This window comes from Saimiri boliviensis, chromosome 2, assembly GCF_048565385.1.
Source record: "Saimiri boliviensis isolate mSaiBol1 chromosome 2, mSaiBol1.pri, whole genome shotgun sequence".
Lineage (NCBI taxonomy): Eukaryota > Metazoa > Chordata > Mammalia > Primates > Cebidae > Saimiri > Saimiri boliviensis.
In genome coordinates this window covers 94,225,827-94,253,427 of record NC_133450.1, presented here as the reverse complement: position 1 = coordinate 94,253,427, position 27,601 = coordinate 94,225,827, and the positions used below count along the sequence as shown (strand labels likewise).

Sequence of the window (27,601 nt, the reverse complement as noted above, 5' to 3'; positions counted from 1 at the left end):
CCCAAAATGTTGAGAATACAGACGTGAGGCACTGCACCCAGCCTTAGAAAACAGAATTCTTTATATGGCAAGTCTTTATTATTAGTTCATACTTTTAAGCACTTGCCAGTCATATTCTCCAATACAGATACTTGTTTCAAATCCTGCTACTTTGAAAATGGATTCAGGTGTCTGTAGACATTTACTTGACTGCTGGGATTTTAAAAATTTTCCTCTGACATAATCAAACTTAATCGTATCAGACTGTTGAGTATGACGGGATTTTTTTTTTTTTTTTTTTTTTAGTTACAAAATTTATGTTTCATTTGCAAAAAAAATTGAGATTATGGGACCTCTTGGCTTTTTCACACCGAAAATTAGCTGTGAGAAAGGAACTCTTCACTCTATGGCACTATTAAGTTATCATATATATTATATAGCATTTTATTTAAGTGGGAACAAACTTTTCCGTGTACTAACCATGCTTCTTCCTCTTGTGTCTAATTGAAGCTTAATATGTAAACTAGACAAGGGAGATGACAAATGGTTAATGGCTTTTTCTTTTTCTTTAGATACATCCAGAAAGTGCCCAGAAGAAACTTCCTGCTGGAAAAATAGAAAAAGCAGTATTTATAACATTAGAATTTGTGGATAATTTGTTAAAATGGCAGAAAATAATGAAAATATTAGTAAAAATGTAGATGTAAGGCCCAAAACTAGTCGGAGCAGAAGTGCCGACAGAAAAGACGGTTATGTGTGGAGTGGAAAGAAGTTATCTTGGTCAAAAAAGAGTGAGAGTTGTTCAGATGCTGAAACAGTGAATGATATAGAGAAAACTGAAGTTTCTTTAAGGAACCAAGAAAGGAAGCACAGCTGTTCATCCATTGAGTTGGACTTAGATCATTCCTGTGGGCATAGATTTTTAGGCCGATCTCTTAAACAGAAACTGCAGGATGCTGTGGGGCAGTGTTTTCCAATAAAGAATTGTAGTAGTCGGCACTCTTCCGGGCTTCCATCTAAAAGGAAAATTCATATCAGTGAACTCATGTTAGATAAGTGTCCTTTCCCACCTCGATCAGATTTAGCCTTTAGGTGGCATTTTATTAAACGACACACTGCTCCTATAAATTCCAAATCAGATGAATGGGTAAGCACAGACTTGTCTCAGACTGAATTGAGGGATGGTCAGCTAAAACGAAGCAATGTGGAAGAAAATATAAACTGTTTCTCACATACCAATGTTCAGCCCTGTGTCATAACCACCAACAACATTTCGTGTAGAGAAGGTCCTATGACTGGCTCTGTGATGAACCTGGTTTCAAATAACAGTATAGAAGATAGTGATATGGATTCTGATGATGAAATTCTAACACTTTGCACAAGCTCCAGAAAAAGAAACAAACCCAAATGGGAATTGGGTGATGAGATCCTGCAGTTGGAAACACCTCCTAAATACCATACACAGATTGATTACGTCCACTGTCTTGTACCAGACCTCCTTCAGATCAATAACAATCCATGTTACTGGGGAGTGATGGATAAATACGCAGCCGAAGCACTACTGGAAGGAAAACCAGAGGGTACCTTTTTACTTCGAGATTCAGCACAGGAAGACTATTTATTCTCTGTTAGTTTTAGACGCTATAGTCGTTCTCTTCATGCTAGAATTGAACAGTGGAATCACAACTTTAGCTTTGATGCACATGATCCCTGTGTCTTCCATTCTCCTGACATTACTGGGCTCCTAGAACATTATAAGGACCCAAGCGCCTGTATGTTCTTTGAACCACTTCTATCCACTCCTTTAATTCGGACTTTCCCTTTTTCCCTGCAGCATATATGCAGAACAGTTATTTGTAACTGTACAACTTATGATGGCATTGATGCCCTTCCAATTCCTTCTTCTATGAAATTATATCTGAAGGAATATCATTATAAATCAAAAGTTAGAGTACTCAGGATTGATGCACCAGAACAACAATGCTAGTAACAGGATAGGAATATGGGAATGATAACATATATTTTCATTTAATATTTTATTTTTCTTATGCCACTCAGAATTTTTCTATGAAGGCAGTGATGTCCAGAGAAATCTCTGCCCTAAATTTTACTTCTAAATCCATTTTTTTAATGATACACTAATTGTTTAAGGTTATACACAAGAGCCTAAATAGATATTTTTTAACCAGGTGTTTGGTTTTTGTTTTTACCGTGTAGATTGTATACTTAAATTTTTTCTTTCCTGAATTTATACATGATCCAGGCATATTTGAAATTTGGTAGGCATTGCAAACACATTTGAATATTCTGTATTTCATACTTTTCTTAAAAAGTTAATCTTACAGTTTTTTCTACATGTGAAATATTTTGTTGATCTATGCCATTAGTATTATATATAAAATATACTTCTCCATCCCCCTTTTCACTGAGTTTGACATTCTTCAGTAAAGCTGAATGTTGTAATTCACCATCCATACTAATGTTACTGACTTTTATAACTTACCATTAGGGATGTTAAAGGTAACAAAACCAAGTCAAACTTGATGTGTTTTCATTTTAAATATTAACTCTAAAGCAGGATTACTAAATTTGATTAATCTGGTTGATGAGAACCAAAAGAAAACAACATTCTGGAGGGGCACTTACTCTTCTGTAATATGGCTGGATCATTTGTCATTCCTGAATAGGTCTTTGTCCTCAACCTAGAAGAGTTAAACCATCTTCAAAACTTCTCACTGGAAGCTTTGAAAATAGTGATAACACTATTAGTAGCTAGTAGTTACTAAAGTGCTAAACTAATTGTGGGGTTTTTCTGTATTAGCTTATGAACAGTTACTTCTGTTTAGCCCTTTTATAGAAACCCTGAGCTGTTGCTTTGGGGAAATTTCCACTAGTAATCAAAGAGTACCTAAGTAGTTTTTTATTATTTTAAGTTGAACTTTGGTAAAGATTCAAGAAATAAACATGGAGCTCAGTATTCAGGAAGCTTAATGTTGTTTTTAATCTACAAGTTCCAAATAATTATCCCTATCTTCATAATTAACTTACATCTTTAATGTGGCTTCAAGAAAAAGGAAAGCCATTTGACAGCTACATGACTTACGCCATACAAAACAGTACTGGACAAAAGGGGTGATCTTTTAAATTTACTGTCCCAGAAACAGGGTAACGTTTTTAGAAACATCTTTAACCCAAGGTAACTAGGAAAAATAAATGGAGTGGTATCCTATCTAACTTCTTTTTTTAAAGAACCAATGAATCATAAATGTAGACAGACAATTTTTCTTCTGGTGAGCTGTCTAACCCTTTGTACAAATTGGCATTTTTTAATATGGTAATTGACTTCTTGATGCTAGTTTAGCTATATTAGGAAACTGCTCCTACCTGGATTGAAAGAAATTGGACTCAGAAACTTCCAAGTTAGGACAATGTTTCTTCATTATTGTTGCTTTTACATGAACAGTGTTTCCCTATCTGGCAGTTCTGCTGTTAACATGGAGATGACATTTTTCCAAAATAGCTTTGAAATAAATTTTTAGTAATTATTACAAAATTAAACAAGGAAAATCTCTGTTGCTATTACCTTCTATCATTTATTTTTCCTCAGTGATCTCAAGATTGTCTTAGTCTCAATGAGATGTAGCTACAAAAATTGCACCTCTCTCAGCAGTGATGAGGCTCAGGATATCATAACACCAGTGTCAAGATAAATATCTCTTGTAAAGATGATACTTACCTTTTCCAATGTTAGAAAAGTCTCATACTACCTCATCTTTATTGTGGCGCTTTTGTAGATCACTGAGAAGCTTATCTTATTAACCAATATAACACTTCCTAAATATCCATCTTTGGTGAAAGAAAATAGTGTGGTAGACTACCCATGATTATAGTTTTTTATCAGAATTTGATAAGATTTTCTGTTTCTGTGAAACAATTATTTTAAATATTTTTCTTTTAAAAATAACTTTTTATCAGTACAGAAAAACCTAAGGGATGATTAGCTTACAATTATTCTGTTAAGGGGTAGTTTTATAAAGAAAAATGATATATAATTATGTTGTCTTTTATAGTGTTAAAATTAGTATTTATATGAAAGTCAAGATCTAAGTACCTTTTCATATAATTCAAACTGATTGCTTGTGATTTGTTTTCTCTGGCTTTTTTATTTTTTCAGCTTCAAGGTATTAACAGCTTGAAGGTATTAACACTTAAAAATACTGCCACATATGTAGCCTTGAAGTAGATGGTCTAATAAATGAGGGCAGGGAAGAGATTCATTAACTTTGAAATGATTTTTATTTTTCCTTTGGTATTTGCTACAGTGAAAAGAAACTTGGAAAGTAGATATATAAAGACTTGAGAAGGGAATTTTTTAAGGGAAATAAGGGAAAATAAAGTAATAATTTTTTTAAAAAATTAAAGAATTGGAATTCAGAAGGGTTACCCCCTTCCTCTGTGTCTTTGTGAGGATACACTTGGAAGAACATCCAGTATTCAGAAATGTTTACCTATACAATATGTAAACAATATATTGGTTGCACTATATAAATGAGTAAACCTTGAGTGGAGCAATGTGAGAACGTATAAATTTGTCTAAAATTTTGTAACTCTATGTTGAACAGTGGGGAAGATTTGAAAAGTGTAAATTCCAGAGTTGAGAAAGCATTTAGCATGGTGGAAATGTGGAGAGCTTATTGATGAGAGACAATGGAGCTAAGCGAAATAAGATCAAATATTAAAATTAGGAATTTAGGCATTACCTCAGGGAAAAGCCTTGACAGTGAAAAGAAACTACTTAATCGCTAATAGCTAGTCTGGACCAGACACTTAACTGCGCTTTGGGAATCTTCCTGGGCGAATCAGGAAATAAACTTGACTTTTCTATTTTTCTCTGAAGCTTTACAAGACATACTCCCACTCCCATTTTTTTCCTAAGCCTACAGCATCTTGATTCATAGTATAATTCCTAAAGTATGCTGAATGGACTTTTTAAGGTTCCTTGAGCATTTTTGTATAGAGTGATATGTGATCTATCTATAACCATGTCATTCACCTAAATAATTCATAGAGGGAATGGTTTAATTTAAAGGAAGACCTAATAGGAAGAAGATTAAAGGAAGCTTTTAGTCAGCCTGTGGCTAGATTTATTGATTTGGTGATCAAACCTGTGTTCTTTCCTGAATTTCAGCTAATGGCCAACTGTGGTCAAAGAATGGCTTTCAGTTAGTTTTGCCTTCTTAATTATAGATAATATAAAGAATGTCTTAGTAATTAGAAATCCTTTAATAAGTAGAACAAATGTGGCAAGTAGGACTCCTATCATTACACAAATTCCATTTATTTTTATAAGAAAAACACATAAACCATTATCATTTATTCATGAGCCAAAGCCATTAAGCAGATAAATCCAGTTATCAGCTTCCTGTCACTGAAGTTTGGATCATTTTATAGATACATGCAATAGAGAGCTTCCTTCCTATGAAACAAAAACCTTGAGAGCTCTTTTGTTTGTTTGTTTGTTTTGTGTTTGTTTTTTGAGACAGAGTCTTGCTGTTGTAGGCACAGGCTGGAGTGCAATGACATGATCTCGCTCACTGCAACCTCCACCTCTCAGGTTCCAGCAAGCCTCCCAAGTAGCTAAGATTACAGGCGCTCGCCACCATGCCCAGCTAATTTTTGTATTTTTAGTAGAGATGGGACCTTACCATGTTGGCTAGGCTGGTCTCGAACTCCTGACCTTAGGTGATCCACCCACCTCGGCCTTCCAGAGTGCTGGGATTACAGGCATGAGTCACCGTGCCTGGCCAAGAGCTAACTCTTTTTTTTTTTGAGACAGAGTTTCGCTCTCGTTACCCAGGTTGGAGTGCAATGGCACGATCTCGGCTCACCGCAGCCTCTGCCTCCTGGGCTCAGGCAATTCTCCTGCCTCAGCCTCCTGAGTAGCTGGGATTACAGGCACGCGCCACCATGCCCAGCTAGTTTTTTGTATTTTTAGTAGAGACGGGGTTTCACCATGTTGACCAGGATGGTCTCGATCTCTTGACCTTGTGATCCACCCGCCTCGGCCTCCCAAAGTGCTGGGATTACAGGCTTGAGCCACCACGCCCGGCAAGATCTAACTCTTACATTTATTTTCCATTAAAAAGATTTCTTGTCACTCTTAGCTATAATCAAAATCCAATAAACAGCTTAAACATTCATTTTGGTAAAGCAAATTTCAAGGAAAGTAAACAAAACTATAAAACATTCCTGGAGACAACACAAGAAAAACAATGTTTAAATGTAGAATAGCCTGTGTAATGTTAGGTAATATAATGCACAAGTGAATAAAAGACTTTTTTTTTTGATACGGAGTTTCGCTCTTGTTACCTAGGCTGGAGTGCAATGGCGCGATCTCGGCTCACCGCAACCTCCGCCTCCTGGGTTCAGGCAATTCTCCTGCCTCAGCCTCCTGAGTAGCTGGGATTACAGGCATGCGCCACCATGCCCAGCTAATTTTTTGTATTTTTAGTAGAGACGGGGTTTCACCATGTTGACCAGGTTGGTCTCGATCTCTTGACCTCGTGATCCACTCGCTTTGGCCTCCCAAAGTGCTGGGATTACAGGTGAATAAAAGATTTTAAGTCAAGCAAACTACTGTTTCTACTTTGGAGGTAAAAAGTCAGTTTTACATTTTTATTTTAAGGAAAGAACAGAAAGCACAAAAGTTTTTTTTATTAATGGCCTAAATATGAGCAGTGCAAGAGTCCACCTGTACTATTCCTATACAGTAAAATATTAGACGCAAAATGGAGGTAACTTTTTTAAATAGATTGGCTTGGAAGTTGAAATGCAGATTAATGGATATAACTCAATAGAAAGGGATTTTCAAATAAAGCCAAAGTCTATATTTTTCTTTCTAATTTTAAATAGATTACTCAGTCCTAAATCTTTGCGTTTATTTCCTAAAAAATGTAGATGATACTTGTCACTCTACTTCCTGGAGGTTAGTTCTTCAGCAAGAGGTGACCCTGGGAGCATACTTTAAAATAATTGCCGTACAGCCATTGAGTACTAATGTGATGATAGATTTTCAAAAATTTTCCTTAGCGGACCCTGCAGAATCACATTCACTTCTCTTAGACTGTAGTAAGCTTTCTTGGCTTGTTTTAATAGTAGAGATAGCAGTACAATTTGAATTTATGGTTTAGGCTCTGCAATTAGAAGAACAATTGCAATTTCCCCCTACACTTCATGTGGTCTGTGTAAAACTTACGTTTGCCTAACTTATTTTAAAAGTTGATTACATTTTCAGAAAATAAAGATAATCACTTTTGCCATGGTTATAATCAAATCTAAGCTTTCAGACTTGAGAGCCATGGTGTAAAACTCAAGGAGGTTTACTTAAATTATGCTGACTTTCCTAGAATTGGATAAATTCTGTATAAGCCAAGTATGAGTTCATATGTACTCTAATATACAGTTTTCACAAAGCTATTACTCTTGTCATCAGGCTTCTATGATCTACTCCTTACTACGAAAGAAGTAGACAATTGCCACTTTTATTGCTAATCCTTAAGTTGAATATTTCTTCTTGGATGTAAGTTCAAATAAATTGATCTGGATAAATTTTCATTTCTTCTTAATTAAAACTTCCTATGTAAAATCCAAAGGTTTTGTGTCTTATTTTAAAACATTATTATATGTCTTTACTTCACACCTTCATTAGAATCGGAAAAAGATAGAGAAATCCATTTTCTTAACTTATTTTCTAATTTATAATACACTCCTTTAACTTTTAGTGTTTGGGTCTTCCAGAAGCCGATGCCAAGATGTGATTAGAAGTGCAAGAGATTTATTTGGAGTGAAACGCCTATAAAGATAAAGGAGAAGGGAGCAGAAAGTGGGAATTCTTCATACCACACTGAAAGTCTGACACCAGAAGGAAGGATTGGGTAGGGTGGGTGGGCCTCGGATTAAAGTGCACCCACCTTCAGACTGCTAGATGAGGACTTGGTTCCCAAGCAAAGGTTGCTGGTAGACAAGTCCACAAAGGACAGGAATGGCCTAGACCCTCCCCGCAAAACGTGCTCAGCTATTAGCTGATTTCAGGCAAGGATAAATTGGAGGCTATCCATTACTGGTACACAGCACCAGTACTAGGATATGGTGAGACACTTGGGCACAAATATTTGACTAAAAGACTAAGGAAGACAATGTTTTGGTGCAATATTCTAAAATAAGAATTCATGCAAAAAACGAAAACAAAAAACTGATGAGCAAGATACCAAATTTAAAATCAAAGCTGACCAGATTACTGACTTCCTGTTGCTTCGGGCTTTAGCATAGCTCCACAAGGCACTGCTGATTCACTATCCAATGAGGACCGGGTAGGTCCACACTAGTGTAATTTTCCATAGGCCTGTGTGCCTTATCCAAAAATAAGACTCTTGGCTTAGGTATTTGTTCCTCTGTTGCCCTGTTTTTCAGTGTGAGAATTGTGTGTGCTATGGAACACATCCAGAGATGTCTTCCTTTAAACAAATTCATGGTTAAATGTCCACCCACTTGCCCACTAATGCCTTATACAAAGCAAGATGCAACTGTACAGCATACTTCTAGGATATTTTTACAGGTTAAAAAAATGTATATTGGCCGTGCACGTGGCTCACGCCTGTAATCCCAGCTCTTTGGGAGGCCAATCATGCGGTTAAGAGATGGAGACCATCCTGGCCAACATGGTGAAACTCCGTCTCTGCTAAAAACACAAAAATTAGGCCGGGCGCGGTGGCTCAAGCCTGTAATCCCAGCACTTTGGGAGGCCGAGGCGGGTGGATCACGAGGTCGAGAGATCGAGACCATCCTGGTCAACATGGTGAAACCCCGTCTCTACTAAAAATACAAAAAACTAGCTGGGCGTGGTGGCGCATGCCTGTAATCCCAGCTACTCGGAAGGCTGAGGCAGGAGAATTGCCTGAACCCGGGAAGCGGAGGTTGAGGTGAGCCGAGATCGCGCCGTTGCACTCCAGCCTGGGTAACAAGAGCGAAACTCGGTCTCAAAAAAAAAAAAAAAAAAAAAAAAAAAAAATACAAAAATTAGCCGGGTGTGCCTGTAGTCCCAGCTACTCCGGAGGCTGAGGCACCAGAATCACTTGAACCCGGGAGGGGAAAGTTGCAGTGAGCCGAGATCCCGCCACTGCACTCCAGTCTGGCAACAGATGTGACACTCCGTCTCAAAAAAAAAAAAAGTCTATTGCATATATGTATATATTTTGCACACCATATAATTATCACATCTTCATAACCCAGTTAGTAGGTTCCTTGACTGGGGTCATGTCATCTGTGCCTGACACAGGAGATGATATTTATTCAAAAATGAACATGAGGGCCAGGCGCCGTGGCTCACACCTCTAATACCAGCACTTTGAGAGTCGAAGAGTGGGGGGTGGGGGGAGCGGATCGCTTGAGGCTAGCAGGGTGAGACCCCATCTCTACCAAAAATACAAAAATCAACCGGGTGTGGTGGCACACGCCTGCAGTCCCAGCTACCCGGAGGCCAGGATGGGAGATCGCTTGAGACCAGCAGGCGGAGGTTGCAGCGAGCCAAGATCGCGGCCACTGCACTCCAGCCTGGGTGACAGAGGCCGGTCTCAAAAACAACCAAAACATGGGAGAAGAGGCATTGATGAGGAAAAATGTGCAAAGACAGCAAATATCAATTTATCAAGCTATTTGCAAACGTCTTCCCTTCCCTGAATTCACCTTTTCCCTCTCCCCACTTTTGGCCCAGGATCTGAGTCCTCGGGTCACGCCGAAGTCTGAACGCGTCCATACCCAGCCTTCTTCGAGGCCTGGCTGTAAAAACCGCTGAGCAAAGGGAATCCAGAATCAGCCCTCAAGCCACTCGAGACAAGTTAGCAATTTCCGCCGGGCTGCCCTGAATATTGCAGGCCACTGGCGCTTCCTCCGAGTCCTCGGAACTCCGGAAACTCCGGGAGCTTTCAGCCCGCCCACCAGGGGAAAGAGGCCCGGGGCTGGGGCCAGGTGGATCCCAGGCCCCCGGGTCCGGCGGGCCGCAGTACCGCCAGAGGCCTGCCGGGGGCGCACGCGGCGCGGCCCGAGGGGAGGGAGTGCGCGGGCGGAGGCGGTGCGCTAGGCGCTTCCTGTTCCGGCGCCAGGAGGAGTCGCGCGCTGCTGCTGCTGTTGCCGCCGCTGCTCTCGCCGCCGTCAGTCAGGCTGCGTCCGCTTCTTCAGGGCCCAGTCCCTCGGACCCATCGCCGCTTCTAGACCCTCCTGCGGTCTCGGATCTTGCCGGGTGAGGCTGCTTCGGTACTGGTGGGAGTCGTGGAGGGGAATCGGGGGGCTGGGGTTGCGGATCCCGCGGGCGCGGCCAAGCGGGGAGCGGACGCGGTAACGGAGGTGCGTCGAGTTACGTCCAGTGCTCGGGCCGTGGGCGCCTCCCTAGGACCGGAGCTAAGGGGTTCTCTCGATCGTCTTTCTCCACGCTGCGGGCTGCCTCCGGATCGCCCCCCAGGGAGAAGGCTTCGGAGGCCGCTGACGTCGCGGCCGACGGGTTTCTGGGCGCCTGACGTCAGGTTTGGCTGCGGGGCGGGGCGGGCGCGGGCCGGCCCCTCCCCCACTCCTCGGCGGGCGCGACCCGCTCCGAGGCCGGTTCGCTCTGGTTGATCCCGGACTCTCTTTGTTTGTGCGTCCCTAAAGGGCTGCCGGCCTCGTGCCCCTTGGCCCCGATTTCCTCTCTACCCGTACTCCATTATACCCATTCATTAATTTCTAATAAAAACGGAAAGGCCTTAAAAGACCCTAAGAATCCCGTACGCTTGTTAATAATCCGCAGTGTGACAACGTTCTGGTTGTGACTTGCTAGAGGAATTGCTCACGGCTACGTTAGGTGAATACCCAGGGCAAACCACGAGAAGGGCAGATGTTCAGTGATCTCCTTTTTTTAGGACTGAGGCGCACATACCTACGACAGCTTACACAGAGCTGGAGCGTTTCCCTCTTTACCTTGAAAACCAAGAGTGCAGCTTTTCGTAGGTAAAGATTCCAGTGTTAAAGCATCAGGCCAGACTCACTCGACTGAAAAAATTTTTTTACCTTTACTGCTAGAGAAATACACACTTAAGCCGGGCGCGGTGGCTCAAGCCTGTAATCCCAGCACTTTGGGAGGCCGAGGCGGGTGGATCACAAGGTCGAGAGATCGAGACCATCCTGGTCAACATGGTGAAACCCCGTCTCTACTAAAAATACACAAAATTAGCTGGGCATGGTGGCGCGTGCCTGTAATCCCAGCTACTCAGGAGGCTGAGGCAGGAGAATTGCCTGAACCCAGGAGGCGGAGGTTGCGGTGAGCTGAGATCGCGCCATTGCACTCCAGCCTGGGTAACAAGAGCGAAACTTCGTCTCAAAAAAAAAAAAAGAGAAATACACACTTGGGAGTTGTAAAGGTCTGTTTTGAAAACGAACCCTTATTACAGGCACAGGTAGCCTTCAGAAACATTTCCTAAGTTCTTTGTTCAATGCTGTTCTTTGGGGGAAGAATAGAAATTTTTCATGCTGGCATCTCTTAGCCCTCAATGCAAAGCGAGTTTGCTTCAGAAACTTTTGGAAGGAATTGCAAATATTGGAATGTTCTATTCCTCTTTCCAGGAGGAATGGGTAATATCCATCCCCAGTCTCTTAGCCGAAACTCTTGAAGCTAGTGGGTTTTGATTTCAAAAATCCTTAGGTTTTATCGTTATCTTTTTAGAAAGACAACATATTAGACAAGAGATAACACCCCCAGCAGAGTGGGGCACCGCATAATCCAACATTAATATTTGCCGAAATAGATGTGAACATTCATTCTAAGTGGGGCCTAATAGAAACTATAAATAGCTTCAGGTCAAGTTTTGCCACCGTGTAAGTTTTCTGCCAAACTTGGGAAAGTTTTCTTTCATTTTCAGAGGTCTCTGGATTGAGAAGGGCGATAAAGATTTATGGACCTAAAAGTAGCCATCGTAAAAGCTAGTATCTGCTGAGTTGTTGCTATATTCCAGGGAGTGACTAAGAGATTTGTTTATTATCTAGTCTCACAGCAGATCTCTGATGCAATCTTCCTTTGCCTCAAGTTTGGAGAGTTGGACTTGTCAGCTCTGGCGGAACCAACCAGCGAAGAGCTGCAGTTTTAGCTAGGTAGTCATACGTTAGCATTCACTCTTTTACCTGTAAGCTAGATGTCCATATACAAAGAATTCGGTACTTGTTTTCCACCCAAGCACTATTTTAGGCACTTGGCTGGGCAGAGTCCCATTTAGTTCCTCATAACATTACTGGCCTGTTTTGTTTTGTTTTTTTGGACTGTGTGCTTTTCACAAATAGTATGGCCTGTTCTTTATAGTTGAAGAAGCAGGTTCATTCAGAAGAGCCGACTCTTAGTGAAGTAAGTCAGACCTTTATCTAAGGTCTCTGCTTAGACTTTCTTACCCCTTCCCTTTCTTGCTATTTTCTAACCGATCTGAATGCTTATACTTCCCCACAGATTCTCCCAGTTTTTACGCTAACTGCTCTTCTTTCCCTAGGTCCCATTTCACCACTGGGCGTAATTCTCCCAGCCGTTTTTTTTTTTTCCCCAACCTGGGTACAGGTGGGCTAAGGCCGAAAAGGGCATTGGCCTTCTCCCAGCTTTTATGGTCCTTATAGGCGGCAAAAGACATCACATCTCAGGAATCTCCATGCAATGCTACTGATTTCTCTAAAGCCCAACACATTGTTTGGCACATATATTCCAATAAGTATATAACTAAATGCCAAGAAATATTTCAGGTTGCATATCCCTTATCCCAAATGCTTGGAATCAGAAGTGTTTCAGATTTGGGGATTTATTTTTTTATACTACACAGGTTGAGCATCCAAAATCCAGAATGCTCTAATGAGCATTTCCTTTGGCGGCATGTTGGCACTCAAAAAGTTTCAGATTTTTGAGCATTTCAAAACCCCATTTTTTTAGTTGGCCAGATGTAAAAAATATAATCAGATAAATTGAACCAGTACTAAAAACTAGCATGTATTCTACCTAATATATATTTTTGAGACAGAATTTCTCTCATCACCTAGGCTGGAGTGCAGTGGCATGATCTTGGCTTACTGCAGCCTTCGCCTCCCAGGTTCAAGTGATTCTCCTGCCTTAGCCTCCCAAAGTAGCTGGGATTACAGGCGCCCACCACCATGCCCAGCTAATTTTTTTGCATTTTTAGTTGAGACAGGTTTCACCACGTTGGCCAGGCTGGTCTTGAACTCCTGACCTCAGGTGATCCACCTGCCTCAGCCTCCCAAAGTGCTGAGATTACAGTTGTGAGCCACTGTGTCTCGCCAATATTTTATATTTTCAATGATACATACCATCCCCCCACGCTAGACAAATCAACCCAAAAATTCTGATTTCACTTAGTTTCTCCTAATAAATATCTAAATTTATGTGGCACTTTATAGATTGTGTTATTATTAAATTTTTATGCAGTGGGTGGGAATTATAACTTCCACAAATGGGAAAGTGGTCTCTTATTGAGAATTTCATTTTTGTCAAAAGATGTCCGGGTTTTATCATTGTGTAGTCCCACACTGTTTATCACTCCATCACAATTTGAAGGCTCTCTGAAATATCCATGAACTCTACTAGTAATTCGTGGAGTTCAGCTTTTTACCCTAACAGCCATGAGAGTTTCCAAAATGTTGTTTTAGTCTTCTAGTGTATGTCAAAAGAAATTTTGTACTACTGTTTTTTTGTTTTTTGGTTTTTTTTGAGACGGAGTTTCGCTCTTGTTACCCAGGCTGGAGTGCAATGGCACGATCTCGGCTCACCGCAACCTCCGCCTCCTGGGTTCAGGCAATTCTCCTGTCTCAGCCTCCTGAGTAGTTGGGATTACAGGCATGCACCACCATGCCCAGCTAATTTTTTGTATTTTTAGTAGAGATGGGGTTTCACCTTGCTGACCAGGATGGTCTCGATCTCTTGACCTTGTGATCCACCCGCCTCGGCCTCCCAAAGTGCTGGGATTACAGGCTTGAGCCACTGCGCCCGGCTGTACTACTGTTTTAAACTTACTATTCTTACTGCTCAGAGAATAAAAATTATTTTTCAGATGATGAGTGGATCATGCTATAAGATAGTAACAAAGTTTTGGAAGTAATAGCTTTAGATTATTACAAAAAGAGAAATGAAGGCCTTTCTTGAGTATAAATTTTTTTGTGTGAGTTCAAGGTTACATTGGCCTCATTTTAATAACTTTTTATTTATTTATTTATTTTATTTTTCTTTTCAAGACAGAATCTCACTATATTGCCCAGGCTGGTCTCTAACTCCTGGGCTCAAGCGATCTTTTCACCTCAGCCTCCTGAGAAGCTGGGATTACAGGTGCCTACTACTGCACGGCTGAGAATAACTTTTTAGAAAACCTAAACTTATGTTCTGCAGCTCTCCTCATATCCAGCTCTGTTTTTTACCTTTCTAATGAAAGTATTCTCCAAACAGCAAATTGGAATGGTTCCCATTATAGTTGTCCCCGCCTTATCCTGGGGGACACATTGCAAGACTCCCTAGTGAATGCCTGAAACAGAAGTCTATATACACTGCCGAAGCCTAAATATACCGTGCTTTTTAGATCTAATGGCCAAGATAGACTGATAGTGTATAGTGTATACAGCATGGATACACTGGACAAAGAGATGATTCATGTCCTAGGCAGGACAGTGCAAAGTTTTATTTTGCTACTTAGAACATACTCTTGCCCCATTTAAAACTTAGGAATTGGACGGGTGCAATGGCTCATGCCTGTAATCCCATCACTTTCGGAGACCGAGGTGGGCAGATCACTTGATGCCAGGAGTTCGAGACCAGCCTGACCAACATGGTGAAACCCTGTCTCTACCAAAAATACAAAAATTAACTGGGCATGGTAGCACGTGCCTGTAATACCAGCTCCTCAGGAGGCTTAGGTAGAAAAATCGCTTAAACCCAAAGGCAGAGGTTTCAGTGAGTCGAGATCAGGCCACTGCACTTTAGCCTGGGCAGCAGAGAAAGAATTGTCTCAAAAAAAAAAAAAAAAAAACTTGGCCGGGCGCGGTGTCTCAAGCCTGTAATCCCAGCACTTTGGGAGGCCGAGGCGGGTGGATCACGAGGTCGAGAGATCGAGACCATCTTGGTCAACGTGGCGAAACCCCGTCTCTACTAAAAATACAAAAAATTAGCTGGGCATGGTGGCACGTGCCTGTAATCCCAGCTACTCAGGAGGCTGAGGCAGGAGAATTGCTTGAACCCAGGAGGCGGAAGTTGCCGTGAGCCGAGATCGCGCCATTGCACTCCAGCCTGGGTAACAAGAGCGAAACTCCGTCTCAAAAAAAAAAAAAAACTTAGGAATTGTTTATTTCTGGTATTTTCCATTTAATATTTTCAGACCTTGAGTAACTGAAACTATGGACAAGGGGTGATTACTCTAATGTGAACACTGTTTATTCTAGGTATGGAGAGCTGGTCACTTTCCTAAGATAGTGCCGTAGAACAAAACTTGTTACTAATTACTGTGCTAAGGGCTTTATTATTTAATCACGAGATTCTAGCACCTCCCCTATCTTCCAAACTTTGATTTTTTGAACTTTAAAATTTTGAAGTAGTATTGCGAATCAGTTGACTATTATTAACTTGCAGAATATATTTTCTGTAATTCTGTGACTAGGTAACTGTATATTGTGTATGTTTTTCCTCAGTTGAGAGGGAAAAGAGTAATTCTGAAAACTGAACAGCAAGACCATTTGAAATTGAATGGTTTGCTTTGATTCTCTACTCCCGAATTAATGTGAACTTGGATACAGAATCATTTTCTATTTCAGAAAAGCTAATCCTGTTAAAAAAGCATGTTAGTCTTACAACTTAACATTATTTTCTACACTGTTAGTCCTAAGAATTTTATTGTGTGATGTTAAACCTTAACATGGGAATGGGTTGTATGTGTTTTTTTAATATTCTGAATAAAAAGGATACAGCAGTTGGAATAGGCTTGGGTTCTTGGCCTACATGTTCTTGTCCTTTATCATTCCTCTTGATAACCAAGTCAAAATTAGAAATGAGATGCTAAGAGGCCAGGTGTAGTGGCTCATGCCTGTAATTCCAGCCTTTTGGGAGTCTAAGGTGGGTGGATCACCTGAGGTCAGGAGTTCGAGATCAGCCTGACCAACATGGAGAAACCCTGTCTCTTTTTAAAAAAAAAAGAAAAATAAGATGCTGAGATTACAAAGGTGGCTCTATATTAATACTGTATTGATAGGTCAAAGGAGAAAAACCATGAGATCAATTCATTAGATACTGAAAAGTCTAAAAAATTTTTTAACAAAAGGTACTAAAAAATCCTGTAAATTTAGTGTCTTCTTGCTTTCTAACGAAATAAGTAATAGCATAGCCATAAATAAAAAAACTTCCTAAATGTAATTTTTAAAAATCTCAAACCAAAAATGAGAATCATACTTAAACATTAGAAGCATTCCCAGGAGAGTTGGAACAAGATTGCTATGCCTGCCATCACTACTTAACATTTCATGTTTTAAGTCCTAGCAAGTACAAAAGAGAAAAGAGGCGTAAATGTTAGAGAAGGAAAATTATTTTTTGCAAATGGCATGTTTTTTTTGCAGAGGTGGGGAGGCCTGGAAATTCCAGAAATCAAGTGAGAAACTTTGAAGAATAAAATAATTCAGTAATATTGCTTACTTATCATCAGTGGGTTCTTGGAAAGTGCAACTTTAAGCAAAGCAATGCATAGCAAAACGAGCTTTACGCTAGGTTATTATAAACAAGAGTTAAATTCCTGCAGCATAATTCTGGTCAGAAAAACATCACTAAATGCTTCTAGTATTAAACATTTAAATGATGTCTACTAAAAATTTTAAAACTTACTTGGATGTGGTGGCGGACACTTGTGGACCATGCTACTTAAAAGGCTGAAGTAGGAGGATCACTGGAGCCTGAGAGGTCAAGGTTGTGGTGAGCTGTGGTCATACTACTGCACTCCAGCCTGGGTGACAGAGCAAAACCCTGTCTCAAAAAAAATTTGAAATGAATGTGAGCTGTGTGTACATTTAAGAAATATGAATAAAAAGTAAGATAATTATCTGCCTCCCTGTTCCAGTTCAGGGTCTCAATGGCTAGAGCCTTTCCTGGCAATTCAGGGCCCAAGGTGGGAACTAGCCCTAAACAGGACGCCATCCCATTGCAGAGTGCTCTCATGCACACCCACACTCACTGATACTGGGCTGCGTAGACACACACACCCATTCATGTGCATCTTTGGGATATGGGAGGAAACTCAAAGCATTGGAGAAGACCCATGAAGATGTGGGGGGAATGAGCCAGCTTCACATTGACAGTGACTTCAGCTGGAACTCCTTTTTTTTCTCATCAACATTAGAACAAAATTAAATTGAATGAAACATTTTTTGAAGACCTGCTGTAGACTAAAATTTTAAAACCCTGTCCCATATATGAACAATCAGAAAATATAATGAAAGAGCCTATTTACAACCACAGGAAAAAGTTTAACAGTTAGAAATCTACTAGAAATACAAAATTAGCTGGGCATGGGGCGTGTGCCTGTAATCGCAGCTACTCGGGAAGCTGAGGCAGGAGAATTGCTTGAACCCAGGAGGCGGAGGTTGCAATGAGCTGAGATCATGCTATTGCACTCCAGCCTGGGTGGCAGAGTAAGACTCTGTCTCAGAAAATATATATATATATATATATATATATATATAAATTACTTCGGGGGAAAACAATAAAAACAATAGAAAATAAAAGTTAATATATAGTGCTTACATTGTTTTAAGTAATAGAGATGCTTTATACAGGAGGATGTGCATAAGTTATATCCAAATACTATACCATTTTTATATCAGGTACTTGTGCATCCTGGGATTTGAGTATTTGTGGGGTTCCTAGAACCATTCTCCTTCAGATATTAAGGGATGACTTATACCTTGTTCTTGACCGAGAAGATTTGACATTTTAAATATATCAGATGTTCCTCTAGATTAATTTGTAAATTTAATACATTTCCAACTAGAATGCTAACAGGTTTATTTATTTTTTTAATGGCCTGGAAAAAATAAAAATACATATATAGGAAAATCTGAAGAAAAAACAGTAGGGTGACTCAAATGTTTACTTTAAATATATTGTAAAGCTTCTGTAATTAAAATGGAATGATACAGTTGCAGACCAGTAGAAAAGAATAAAGTCAGCTGGGTGCGGTGGCTCACGCCTGTAATCCCAACACTTTGGGAGGCCACGGCAGGCAGATCATTTGAGCTCTGGAGTTCAAGACCAGCCTGGATAACATGGTGAAACCCCGTCTCTGCAAAAAATTAGCTGGGCAGAATCGATTGAGCTCAGAGGTCAAGGCTGCAGTGAGCTATGATGGTGCCACTGCACTCCAGGCTTGGCAACAAAGCAAGACCCTGTCTCGAAAAGAAAAAGAAGGAATAAAGTCCACAATATCTGTGGGACATGAAGGAGGCTCTGTAGCCTGCTTGTTAAGAGCCTAAACTTGAGGCAAACTCGACTGGGTTTGAACTGGTTCTCTCCTTATCATTAGCTCTGGAACCTTAAACGGGTTAACTTGCCAAGCTTCCTCTTCTCAGCTGTAAACTGGGAGTGAAAATAAAATTTGCATCATAAGGTTCTGCAGCTACCAAGTGAGGTGGTGCACACTGCCTGTTCCACGGTAAACATTGGATAAATGCTACTTATAAATGGCCGCAGGAGAGTGTGGTAAAGATAGCTTGTCCAATTAGTTGAGAAAAGATAGATTCTTTGATAATTATTCTTTGAAGAATTTGAAGATTTTAAACAAGTTAAACCATAAAAATAGGAAAGTAAGGCTAATCTCAGAGTAGGGAGGGCCTTTGTAAGTAAATCAAAAAAGCCAGAAGCCACATGTAGGAAAATATTGATAGATTTGATTACATGAAATTTAAAACTTTTGTACCAAAATATGCCATTTAAGAGATCTACAGATAAAAGGAATTTGGGAGAAAAATTTTAATCTCATTATGAGAACTAGTCTCCTTAGTATCTTATAAAGCTGAGAAAGCAGGGCACGGTGGCTCACGCCTGTAATCCAACCACTTTGGAGGCCAAGGCGGGTGGATCACCTGAGGTCGGGAGTTCAAGACCAGCCTGACCAACATGGTGAAACCCCGTCTTTAAAAATAAAAAAAAAAAAATTAAAAAGCTGAGAAAAAAAGATGTACTACTGAGCAGTAAAATGATCAAAGGTAAAGAGTACACACATACAGTCCTTTATGTAAAATGAAAGAACAAGGAAAATTAAGTCAAAAATTGACTGCCATAGGGCATGGCAGTTGATTGGAAAGGAGCATGAGTAAACTTTCTAGAGTGAAAAATGTTCTGTATCTTGAGGTGGTTACAGGGACGTATATAGTTATCAGAACTTGTTCATCTAAACTCTTAAGATCTCTGCATTTGGTTGAGTGTTAATTACACTTCAATTTAAAAATTGGTAAAAGTAGTTCAGGGTATCAGTAAATTTAAATTTGGGGTTACACACCGTGGCTCATGCTTATAATCCCAACATTTTGGGAGGCTGAGGCAGGAGGTCTTGAGACCAGGAGTTTGAGACCAGGCCGGGGCAACATACTGAGATACCTATCTGTACAAAAAAAAATTTTTTTAATTGAAGAAATTCTTGGGGCATGGTGGCGTAAGCCTGTAGTGCTAGCTATTAGGGAGACAGGCAAGATGACTTGAGCCCAGGAGATTAAGACTTCAGTGAGCTGTGATCTCACCACTGCACTCCAGCCTGAGCGACAGAGTAAGACACTGTCTCCAAAAAAAAGAAAAGGAAATATAAATTTAAATTAGACGCTAATTTTTAGTGTCATCATTATAAACAATTAAATTTTAATATCCACTGGTAAAAGAGGAGTTAGAGAAGTGAGTGACTAAATTGACATGGACTTTTCAGATGGATTTTCGATAAATTTATCTGTTGACTCTGTAGATTGCATGTCCAGTGCTTCTTCCTGGTGATAGATTCTCACACATGAACAAAGATAAGTGTTCAGAGATGTTCACTGTATTATATTTAAAACAACCTATACTGCTACAAAATAATGTAAATGAAATTACAAATCATTTGTGTATGATGTGCAGCCATGAAAAGGGACAAAGTTGATAGAACTGGATGAACTGTTGTGGAAAACTTACCTATGTGAAGAAAAACACTTTACAAAAAAGATTCCATTTAAGTAATAATAATGTATGCATAGAAAGTTCCTTAAGGAATATTTAAGAAATGGTGAACACTGATTTTGAAATTTTTCTTTCTTCCTTCATTTCTTTCTTTTTTTTAGGAAAATGTCTGATGAATTTTCGGTAAGTTGATGAGTTTATCCATGATAAGTTTTTCATTTCTTAAGAAAAACAACATGGCCCTAACTATGGGCTACATAAATCTTTTCACTTAAAAGAGATTCTTTTAGCTGGGTGTGATGGTATGCGCCTGTAGTCCTGGCTACTTGGGAGGATCCCTTGACCCCAAGAGTTCCAGGCTATAGTGAGCCATGATCATGCCATTGCACTCCTGCCTGGGCAACAGAGTGAGACCCTGTCTATAAATAAAAGAGATGCTTTTTGTGATTCTTGGCTTTGGGGTTGGGGGAGGAATTTTGATAGGTGATTTGCCTTAGTTTGCTTAGATAATGTTTGGAAATGTTTCCTATAGATCTTTATGAATCCTTAAGTGAAAATTTAAGATATTACTTCTGTTGTTCTCTTTTACCCTGATAGTATTAATCAAAGCCAACATTTATTGGAAATTATTATATACCAGGCACTCTGTTAAGTGTACTACATGAATTACCATATTTAAGCCTCAAGTTAACCCTAAAACAGTTTTTGAAAAGAAGCTCTATCTCAGAGTATTTAATTCCTTTGAGGAAAGCCAGGATTCAAATCCATATCTTGACTGGCCTAGCCTCTTAATTACTATACTTTGTTATATTAATACAGCAGAGAAATGAAGCATATGATTAGTTGTATTTAGAAAACTTGAGCTTCTTTGAAGAATTTGTGTTGTAAAGTTGAGATTCAAAGTAACACCAAGTTTTGTGTTAAATAGAGTATTTTTTTATATGAACAGCTTAGCTTTTGAAGATGTTCTTGGAGTTTATAATCCCTTGCTCTATAGCTTACTGTTTATTTTCTGTGGGTTTATAATAGTGTTTGGTATGACTTTTCCCTAGACAAGATAGATAAGATGTATGTTTTGTATTCCAGTTGGCAGATGCGCTACCTGAACACTCCCCTGCCAAAACGTCTGCTGTGAGCAATACAAAACCTGGCCAACCTCCTCAAGGCTGGCCAGGCTCCAACCCTTGGAATAATCCGAGTGCTCCACCTTCGGTGCCATCTGGACTCCCACCAAGTGCAACACCCTCTACTGTGCCTTTTGGACCAGCACCAACAGGAATGTATCCCTCCGTGCCTCCCACCGGACCACCTCCAGGACCCCCAGCACCCTTTCCTCCTTCCGGACCATCATGCCCCCCACCTGGTGGTCCTTATCCAGCCCCAACTGTGCCAGGCCCTGGCCCCACAGGGCCATATCCTACACCAAATATGCCCTTTCCAGAGCTACCTAGACCATATGGTGCACCCACAGATCCAGCTGCAGCTGGTCCTTTAGGTCCATGGGGATCCATGTCTTCTGGACCTTGGGCACCAGGAATGGGAGGGCAGTATCCTACCCCTAATATGCCATATCCATCTCCAGGGCCATATCCCGCTCCTCCTCCTCCCCAAGCCCCTGGGGCAGCACCACCTGTTCCTTGGGGCACTGTTCCACCAGGAGCCTGGGGACCACCAGCACCATATCCTGCCCCTACAGGATCGTATCCTACACCAGGACTCTATCCTACTCCCAGTAATCCTTTCCAAGTGCCTTCGGGACCTTCTGGTGCACCACCTATGCCTGGTGGCCCCCATGTGAGTGTTCAATTTGTTACTTAAAATGTACTGATTGTACATAAGCACAACTGAAAGCTTGTTTCTCCCCAGTTTTGGATGGAAGATTAAGAAAGCTTTTAGGGTTTTAAAAGAGGGTGGATGTATATTAAATGAGTAAATTTTAAACCTTGAGGTGAAGCATTTAAAAATGAAAGCCCTATTTTAAGTATTCCTTGTGCTAAAAAGAAAAATTTTCCAGGGATCCCCAGAGACTGTGTAATGTAGTAAGCAATGTCCTCAGTAGCATCCTTTAGGTAAACTCTGAGGTTCATTTCATTGGGATGTTTTGTTTTGTTATTATTTCTCAGTATTGTTTTGTAGCATCATACCAAAGCACAGTTCAATACAAGCAGTCTCTACCTGTCTGGCCTGATAGAGGTAGATTTTAGAGAATCCGAGGCAATGAGTAGATAATGTTGCTCATCTTTCAAGCAATTCTCGAACTCAATATTATACCCCTATTCTTTATTGTCAGTTTACATATGATGCTTTATGCTTTACTGTCGCCAGAGTGGGGTTAACATCTTAGTTGAGGAACCTGTTTTGGTCATATAACTGAGTAGAAAAGTACTCCTGTGAGGTAAGCCAAGTGAGTATCCAAATGCAGAGTAAAGAAACTAACTTAGGAAAAAAAATTGTTAACCTTTTTTTTTTTTTTTTTTTTGAGACAGAGTCTTGCTCTGTCACCCAGGTAGAAATGCGGTGGCACGATTTCAGCTCACTGCAACCTCCACCTCCTGGGTTCAAGCTGTTCTCTTACCGCAACCTCCTTAGTAGCTGGGATTACAGGTATCCGCCACTATGCCCAGCCAATTTTTGTATTTTTAGTAGAGACGGGGTTTCACCATGTTGGCCAGGCTGGTCTTGAACTCCTGACTCAAGTGATCACCTGCCTCAGCCTCCCAAAGTGCTGGGATTACAGGCCTGAGCATCCTCGCCTGGCCAGGAAATAAAAATCTGTTAACTCTTAATACACAAATAACTAACTGGTCAGACCTTCAATTAGATTAGTCAGACATCCACTTCAGCTATAACAGAAAAAAAAAAAAATCCATAAAGTACCCCCAAAACTTCCTACTTGCGTTAGTGTAATTTCTTGCTCTATATATTCTCTAAAAATATTTGGTTTTGCATTAAGTGTATGCCATAGTAAATGACGTAACTCGCTTTTTGGATTTATTAAGCAATAAATTTAAGCCACAGTAAGGAGTTAGTAAACTCCATTTGCAAAATTTAGAAGTTGACTTTTTCTTTCTTCTATTGCAGTCTTACCATTAAGTTAACAATGGACGAAGAGATGACGCTTTGCTTTTTGAAGTACATCTATATGCACATGAATGCATATATAAAAATTGCTGGTTTCACTATTAGAGGGCATTCATGAAAGAACAACTCTTGCACCTCTCAGAGAAGATAACTGCCTCTTGTACTTGGATGTGTAGTACATCATATGTATACAATCAGATAAAAGCATAGAAGTAAATCATTCGGATGTGATTTTTATTTGGTTTTCATGGAAAGTTAAAGTGATTAAGTATCTTGAATAACTCTGACAGAATTTGTTTAAACTATGAAACTGCACACTTAAAAATCTAAGATAATGTGTGGATTATTGTTAGAATCTGCAACTCATTGGCAATTTATTTCAAGTATTTTTCTATAATCACTTTCCCCTCCAAATAAATACACTTTGAGAATAACCCCTCATATCTAAACAAATGATGCCTCTCAACATTTTGAGCTGCTCTGTCGGATAAATAAACCTGGTCCTCTCGAGGTTATATTTTGGATATACATTTTTAAACTGTCAGTAATTATTGTCAGATGTGAAGTTCAGTAGACAGCCAGTGTTCATTTTTATCCTTGAGCATTTAATAAAACTTCGTTTGTTTTTAGTCATATGGGCCATACAGCACTAAAATCTGCTGTTTATGGAAACTAACTTTTTTCTTTTTAATCCAGGCCAACATGTATGTAAATTAAATTTTTAGATAATTGATTATCTCTTTGTACTACTTGAGATTTGATTATGAGATGTGCATATTGCTTTGGAAAAAGCTCAAGGAAGGAAATAATTCTCTCCTTTGTTATGAACCTCAAACTAGATAAACCCTAGGAATTGCTTAATTGCAACAAGTAGTTTTCTTTCCCACAAAAAAACAGGCAGCTCTTCTGCCCAGGGCATTCCCTGCAGCCACGCCCACCCCAGTTGCCCTTGGTTCTTTAGAAGGAGCACAGCCCTTGATTCCTCCCTGATGTGGTAAACTGGCACACTCTAGAGGTGTAAAACATAAAACAGTTGTGTTTAGAGAACCTTAAGTCATGCAGATATGACTGTTCTCTTTGTACAAGTGTGAATCAAAATAATGTATCTTTCAGAGTCTGGTTAAGCTATGTCATTGTCTCCTGCATAGTTTCCTGAGTCTTTTTGTAAAGTGCTTATGGCTAACAGTTCAGTTCTGTATTTGTTGACAGGTAAATAAGTGGAGTTGAGTGCCATCTTTGAAAAAATTACCCTCTAGCTCTAACACTGAAAATAATAAAAAATTGTAGATCTCTGCAACTGAGTTTAAAGCAGTGTGACTGTATTGCTTAAATATTAATTATTGTTTATAATCACCAAAAAACAGCCCTAGTAGTTTTTTGGCACCTTATGTTTAAATCAGATTCTTAGATTTGGGGTAGACCTGACCTTTGTTATTTATTAGATAACATTTTGAATGTATCCATTGGATTTCTAAAATGTATTGTGAATTTTCTCAGACAAACAGGATTTATGCTGGAGCTCTGTTTTTGCTTAGAAATAAAATATTTAGTTTATTTCTGCTCTAATTAAAATGTCAAGAATGCCAAATGCTGCCAGTTTTTTGGTTTGATAGCTACCTCCTTTTAAGAAAGCAGAATGGTTGGTTACCTTTGAGAGGAACATTCAGTGTTTAAGCCTCCATTGTGTTAACTAGATGATAGATTCAAGCATTCAGAAATGAGAAGCTAATTTGTAAACATATTTTCAGACCGGGGAAAGTTGTTAGATGGCTCTTACCATAGTGACAAACGTCATCATTTTTTCTTTCACTTCTCTGTAAGGACAGGTGTTAGCTATCTACAATACTATTGAACTCTTGTCAAAGTAGCCCCCAGTGAACAAGGCAGGTAGCCTTAGGAGTCACAGCTTGAATTGTCATCGACATCAAAATGTCAGTTAACCATGGAGGGATAAAATGATCTGAAAAGTGAGATGGCTGCGAAGATACCTCTCCTTATAGTTACTTTAGCTATCCTACATTGGGATAAGCTGACAGCGTAGCAGTATTTAGTTTAACACTACAGCGGATATAATTTGACTAGGAAGAAGAGATAGCAGTTTTAGGATTCTGTAAATGTGAAGTCCATTGATTTGGGAAGAAAAATCTGTTGCTAAAGCACATGAAGGGCTATGAACACGATTTGGGATTACTACTCCCAATAAGCATAACTTAGCCAGTGACCCATGTGCCCTAAATGATACTGCCATTGTAGTCCCTTTGTTTTCAAGGACTTTATGACTGGTATTTTGGGGATTTTTTTTTTTAATATAAGAATGGAGATAAAAGGGATAATAGAATTTGCTTTTATATTCTTGTTTTTGTAAAGCATCTTTTCTTCAATTCTTGTTGGCATTCTGGGCCAAAAAGTATTTTAGGTTGGTTCAGTGTGGAGTTAAGAAAGGCAGGAGTTTCAGTGGAGGAATGGGGAACCACACAGAGAAAGGCTTTTTTCCTTTTTAAAAGGGAATAATGTTGCTTTCAATACAAGACATAATAGGCTGAAATCGGTTTAGGGAAAAGACTGCTTGCTAGCAAGTATGTTTGGTCTTAGTGGGGATACAGGTTATAGAATATGCTGACATTTCGGCTTCAGAGGAAGAACTTTCAAATACATCTAACAGAAATAGTTGAGATGTGTTCAGAAATACTGTTTCTGGAGTTGGAATCTTAAGTTTTGAAATGTTGAAACCAAAAACACAAAAATTAAAACATAGACCTTAGGTCCTCATTCACACACAGTTCTCAAGAATCAAGTGGAGTGCTTCAGATACCTTGGCTTGTCTGTCCCAGCCTGCCACCACCTCATCTTTTCATGCTTTTGAAGACATTTACAGCTCTGACGCAGTCCTATTTTGTGTAAAGTAATACATTGATTATTCAGAAATAGACAATACATTTTTTAATTACCCAAGGACTGACTTCCTTGTCTACTGTTGGTTGTCTTCACTAGAGAAGAGTAATAGGGCAGCGAAGAATATATATTTTGCCTCAGTCAGTCATACCACCACAATGGAATATTGGAATATTTTCTAGAAAACCAATCCATTTGCCCTTGATATATTACCTCACAAATTATTAGTGCTACCTATGGCACTCAAATGTACAGCTTTTGAAACTTTGTGTAGATGAAAATAGCTCTACTCAAGAGTTTTTGTTAAGACTGTGCCTACTTTAAATATCAGTTGCCTAAACTTCTAAACAGTAAGTGCCAATGCCTCAATTCTCTCACCCTGAATGACAGAAGCTAGCTTTATCAAATGCCAGGGTTAGAAAGCCTGGAAATAAAGCACAAACTTTCAAGTTTTTGAAAACCATAAGCCTAAATTCAGATAAGTCACACTAATCTCTTGTACTATGCATAGAAAGTTGTATGTGGCTTTCAGGGAAGACTATTTTTTGATTTTAATAAAGCAATATTTAGTATTGAAAACAGACACCTTTCAGAATTCTGCCATGTAAAACAAAAATTGCCAATAAAAGTCAGTATTTTGTAAATGCCAGGCAAGCTTCTAGCTATCGAAAACATCTGAGTCATTTTTTCAGTAGATGCTTTTGTCCTTGATCCAGGTTCTTTGCCAGCTAGGAGGGAATCCCTGTCCTTGAGAGGCTCATAGTCTGGAAGTAACATTACAGAATTGGTTAGCACACCATTCATTATTAGTTTACCTAGATAAACATGTTAGGGTTGCTGCTGGTGGAAATTATAACCAGCCTTTGGGCATTTTAAAGGGCAACATGTGGCATACTTTTTCTAAAAACTAAGAAATTAATGTTTTTCAAGATTGTAGTGTTGAGCACAATTCAAGTGTGCGAAGTAACAGGATAGTTTGTTTGTCTCTTCACTTTACCCCTGGATAAAGGCACTTTCACTGCCTGTCACTGATTAACAGATACTGATTTGTTGCCATTAAGTAAACTTGACTATGTGTGCTCTATGAAAGTTCTTTGTAATTTTCTTGAAATTGTGATTTTTCATTGACAGTAATGACAAATTTAATGTATGTAATTGTCTATACATTTTAAGTTAAACTGCCTAAAATGTGATTTGAGACATATACATTTGTTTGTATTATAAATTGTAAGCAATCAGTTTGAGTACTAGGTTTTATCACCTGCTGCTGTATTTGTAAACAAAGACAAATGTTGCTTTAAAAAGTAATTATAATTAGGAATAGGCTATGGATGTGATACTTGATATTTTTTAAGATAAACTTGTTTGCTTTTGTGTATTATACCTAAAAACTTTTTTAAAAAATGTATTTTCATGGTT

The 27,601-nt window shown here is 39.5% G+C and overlaps 2 protein-coding genes across 3 annotated transcripts in view; both read left to right on the top strand.

Moving 5' to 3' along the window:
* The window catches only part of SOCS4 (suppressor of cytokine signaling 4), a 35,355-nt gene extending 13,871 nt beyond the window's left edge, over positions 1-21,484 (top strand). For both annotated transcript variants that reach the window (XM_003930510.4, XM_010341074.3), the window contains 2 exons: positions 552-10,273; positions 21,296-21,484. In XM_003930510.4, coding sequence (XP_003930559.1) covers positions 644-1,966 — 1,323 coding nt within the window. In that variant the 5' untranslated portion in view covers positions 552-643 and the 3' untranslated portion in view covers positions 1,967-10,273; positions 21,296-21,484. The remainder of the gene's footprint in view (positions 1-551; positions 10,274-21,295) is intronic.
* On the top strand, positions 10,191-27,601 carry MAPK1IP1L (mitogen-activated protein kinase 1 interacting protein 1 like). Its single transcript, XM_003930509.4, has 4 exons — positions 10,191-10,273; positions 20,371-20,392; positions 21,296-22,003; positions 23,291-27,601. Exons 2-4 carry the CDS (start codon positions 20,375-20,377, stop codon positions 23,300-23,302), a joined length of 738 nt encoding a protein of 245 aa, XP_003930558.1. The 5' UTR covers positions 10,191-10,273; positions 20,371-20,374; the 3' UTR covers positions 23,303-27,601.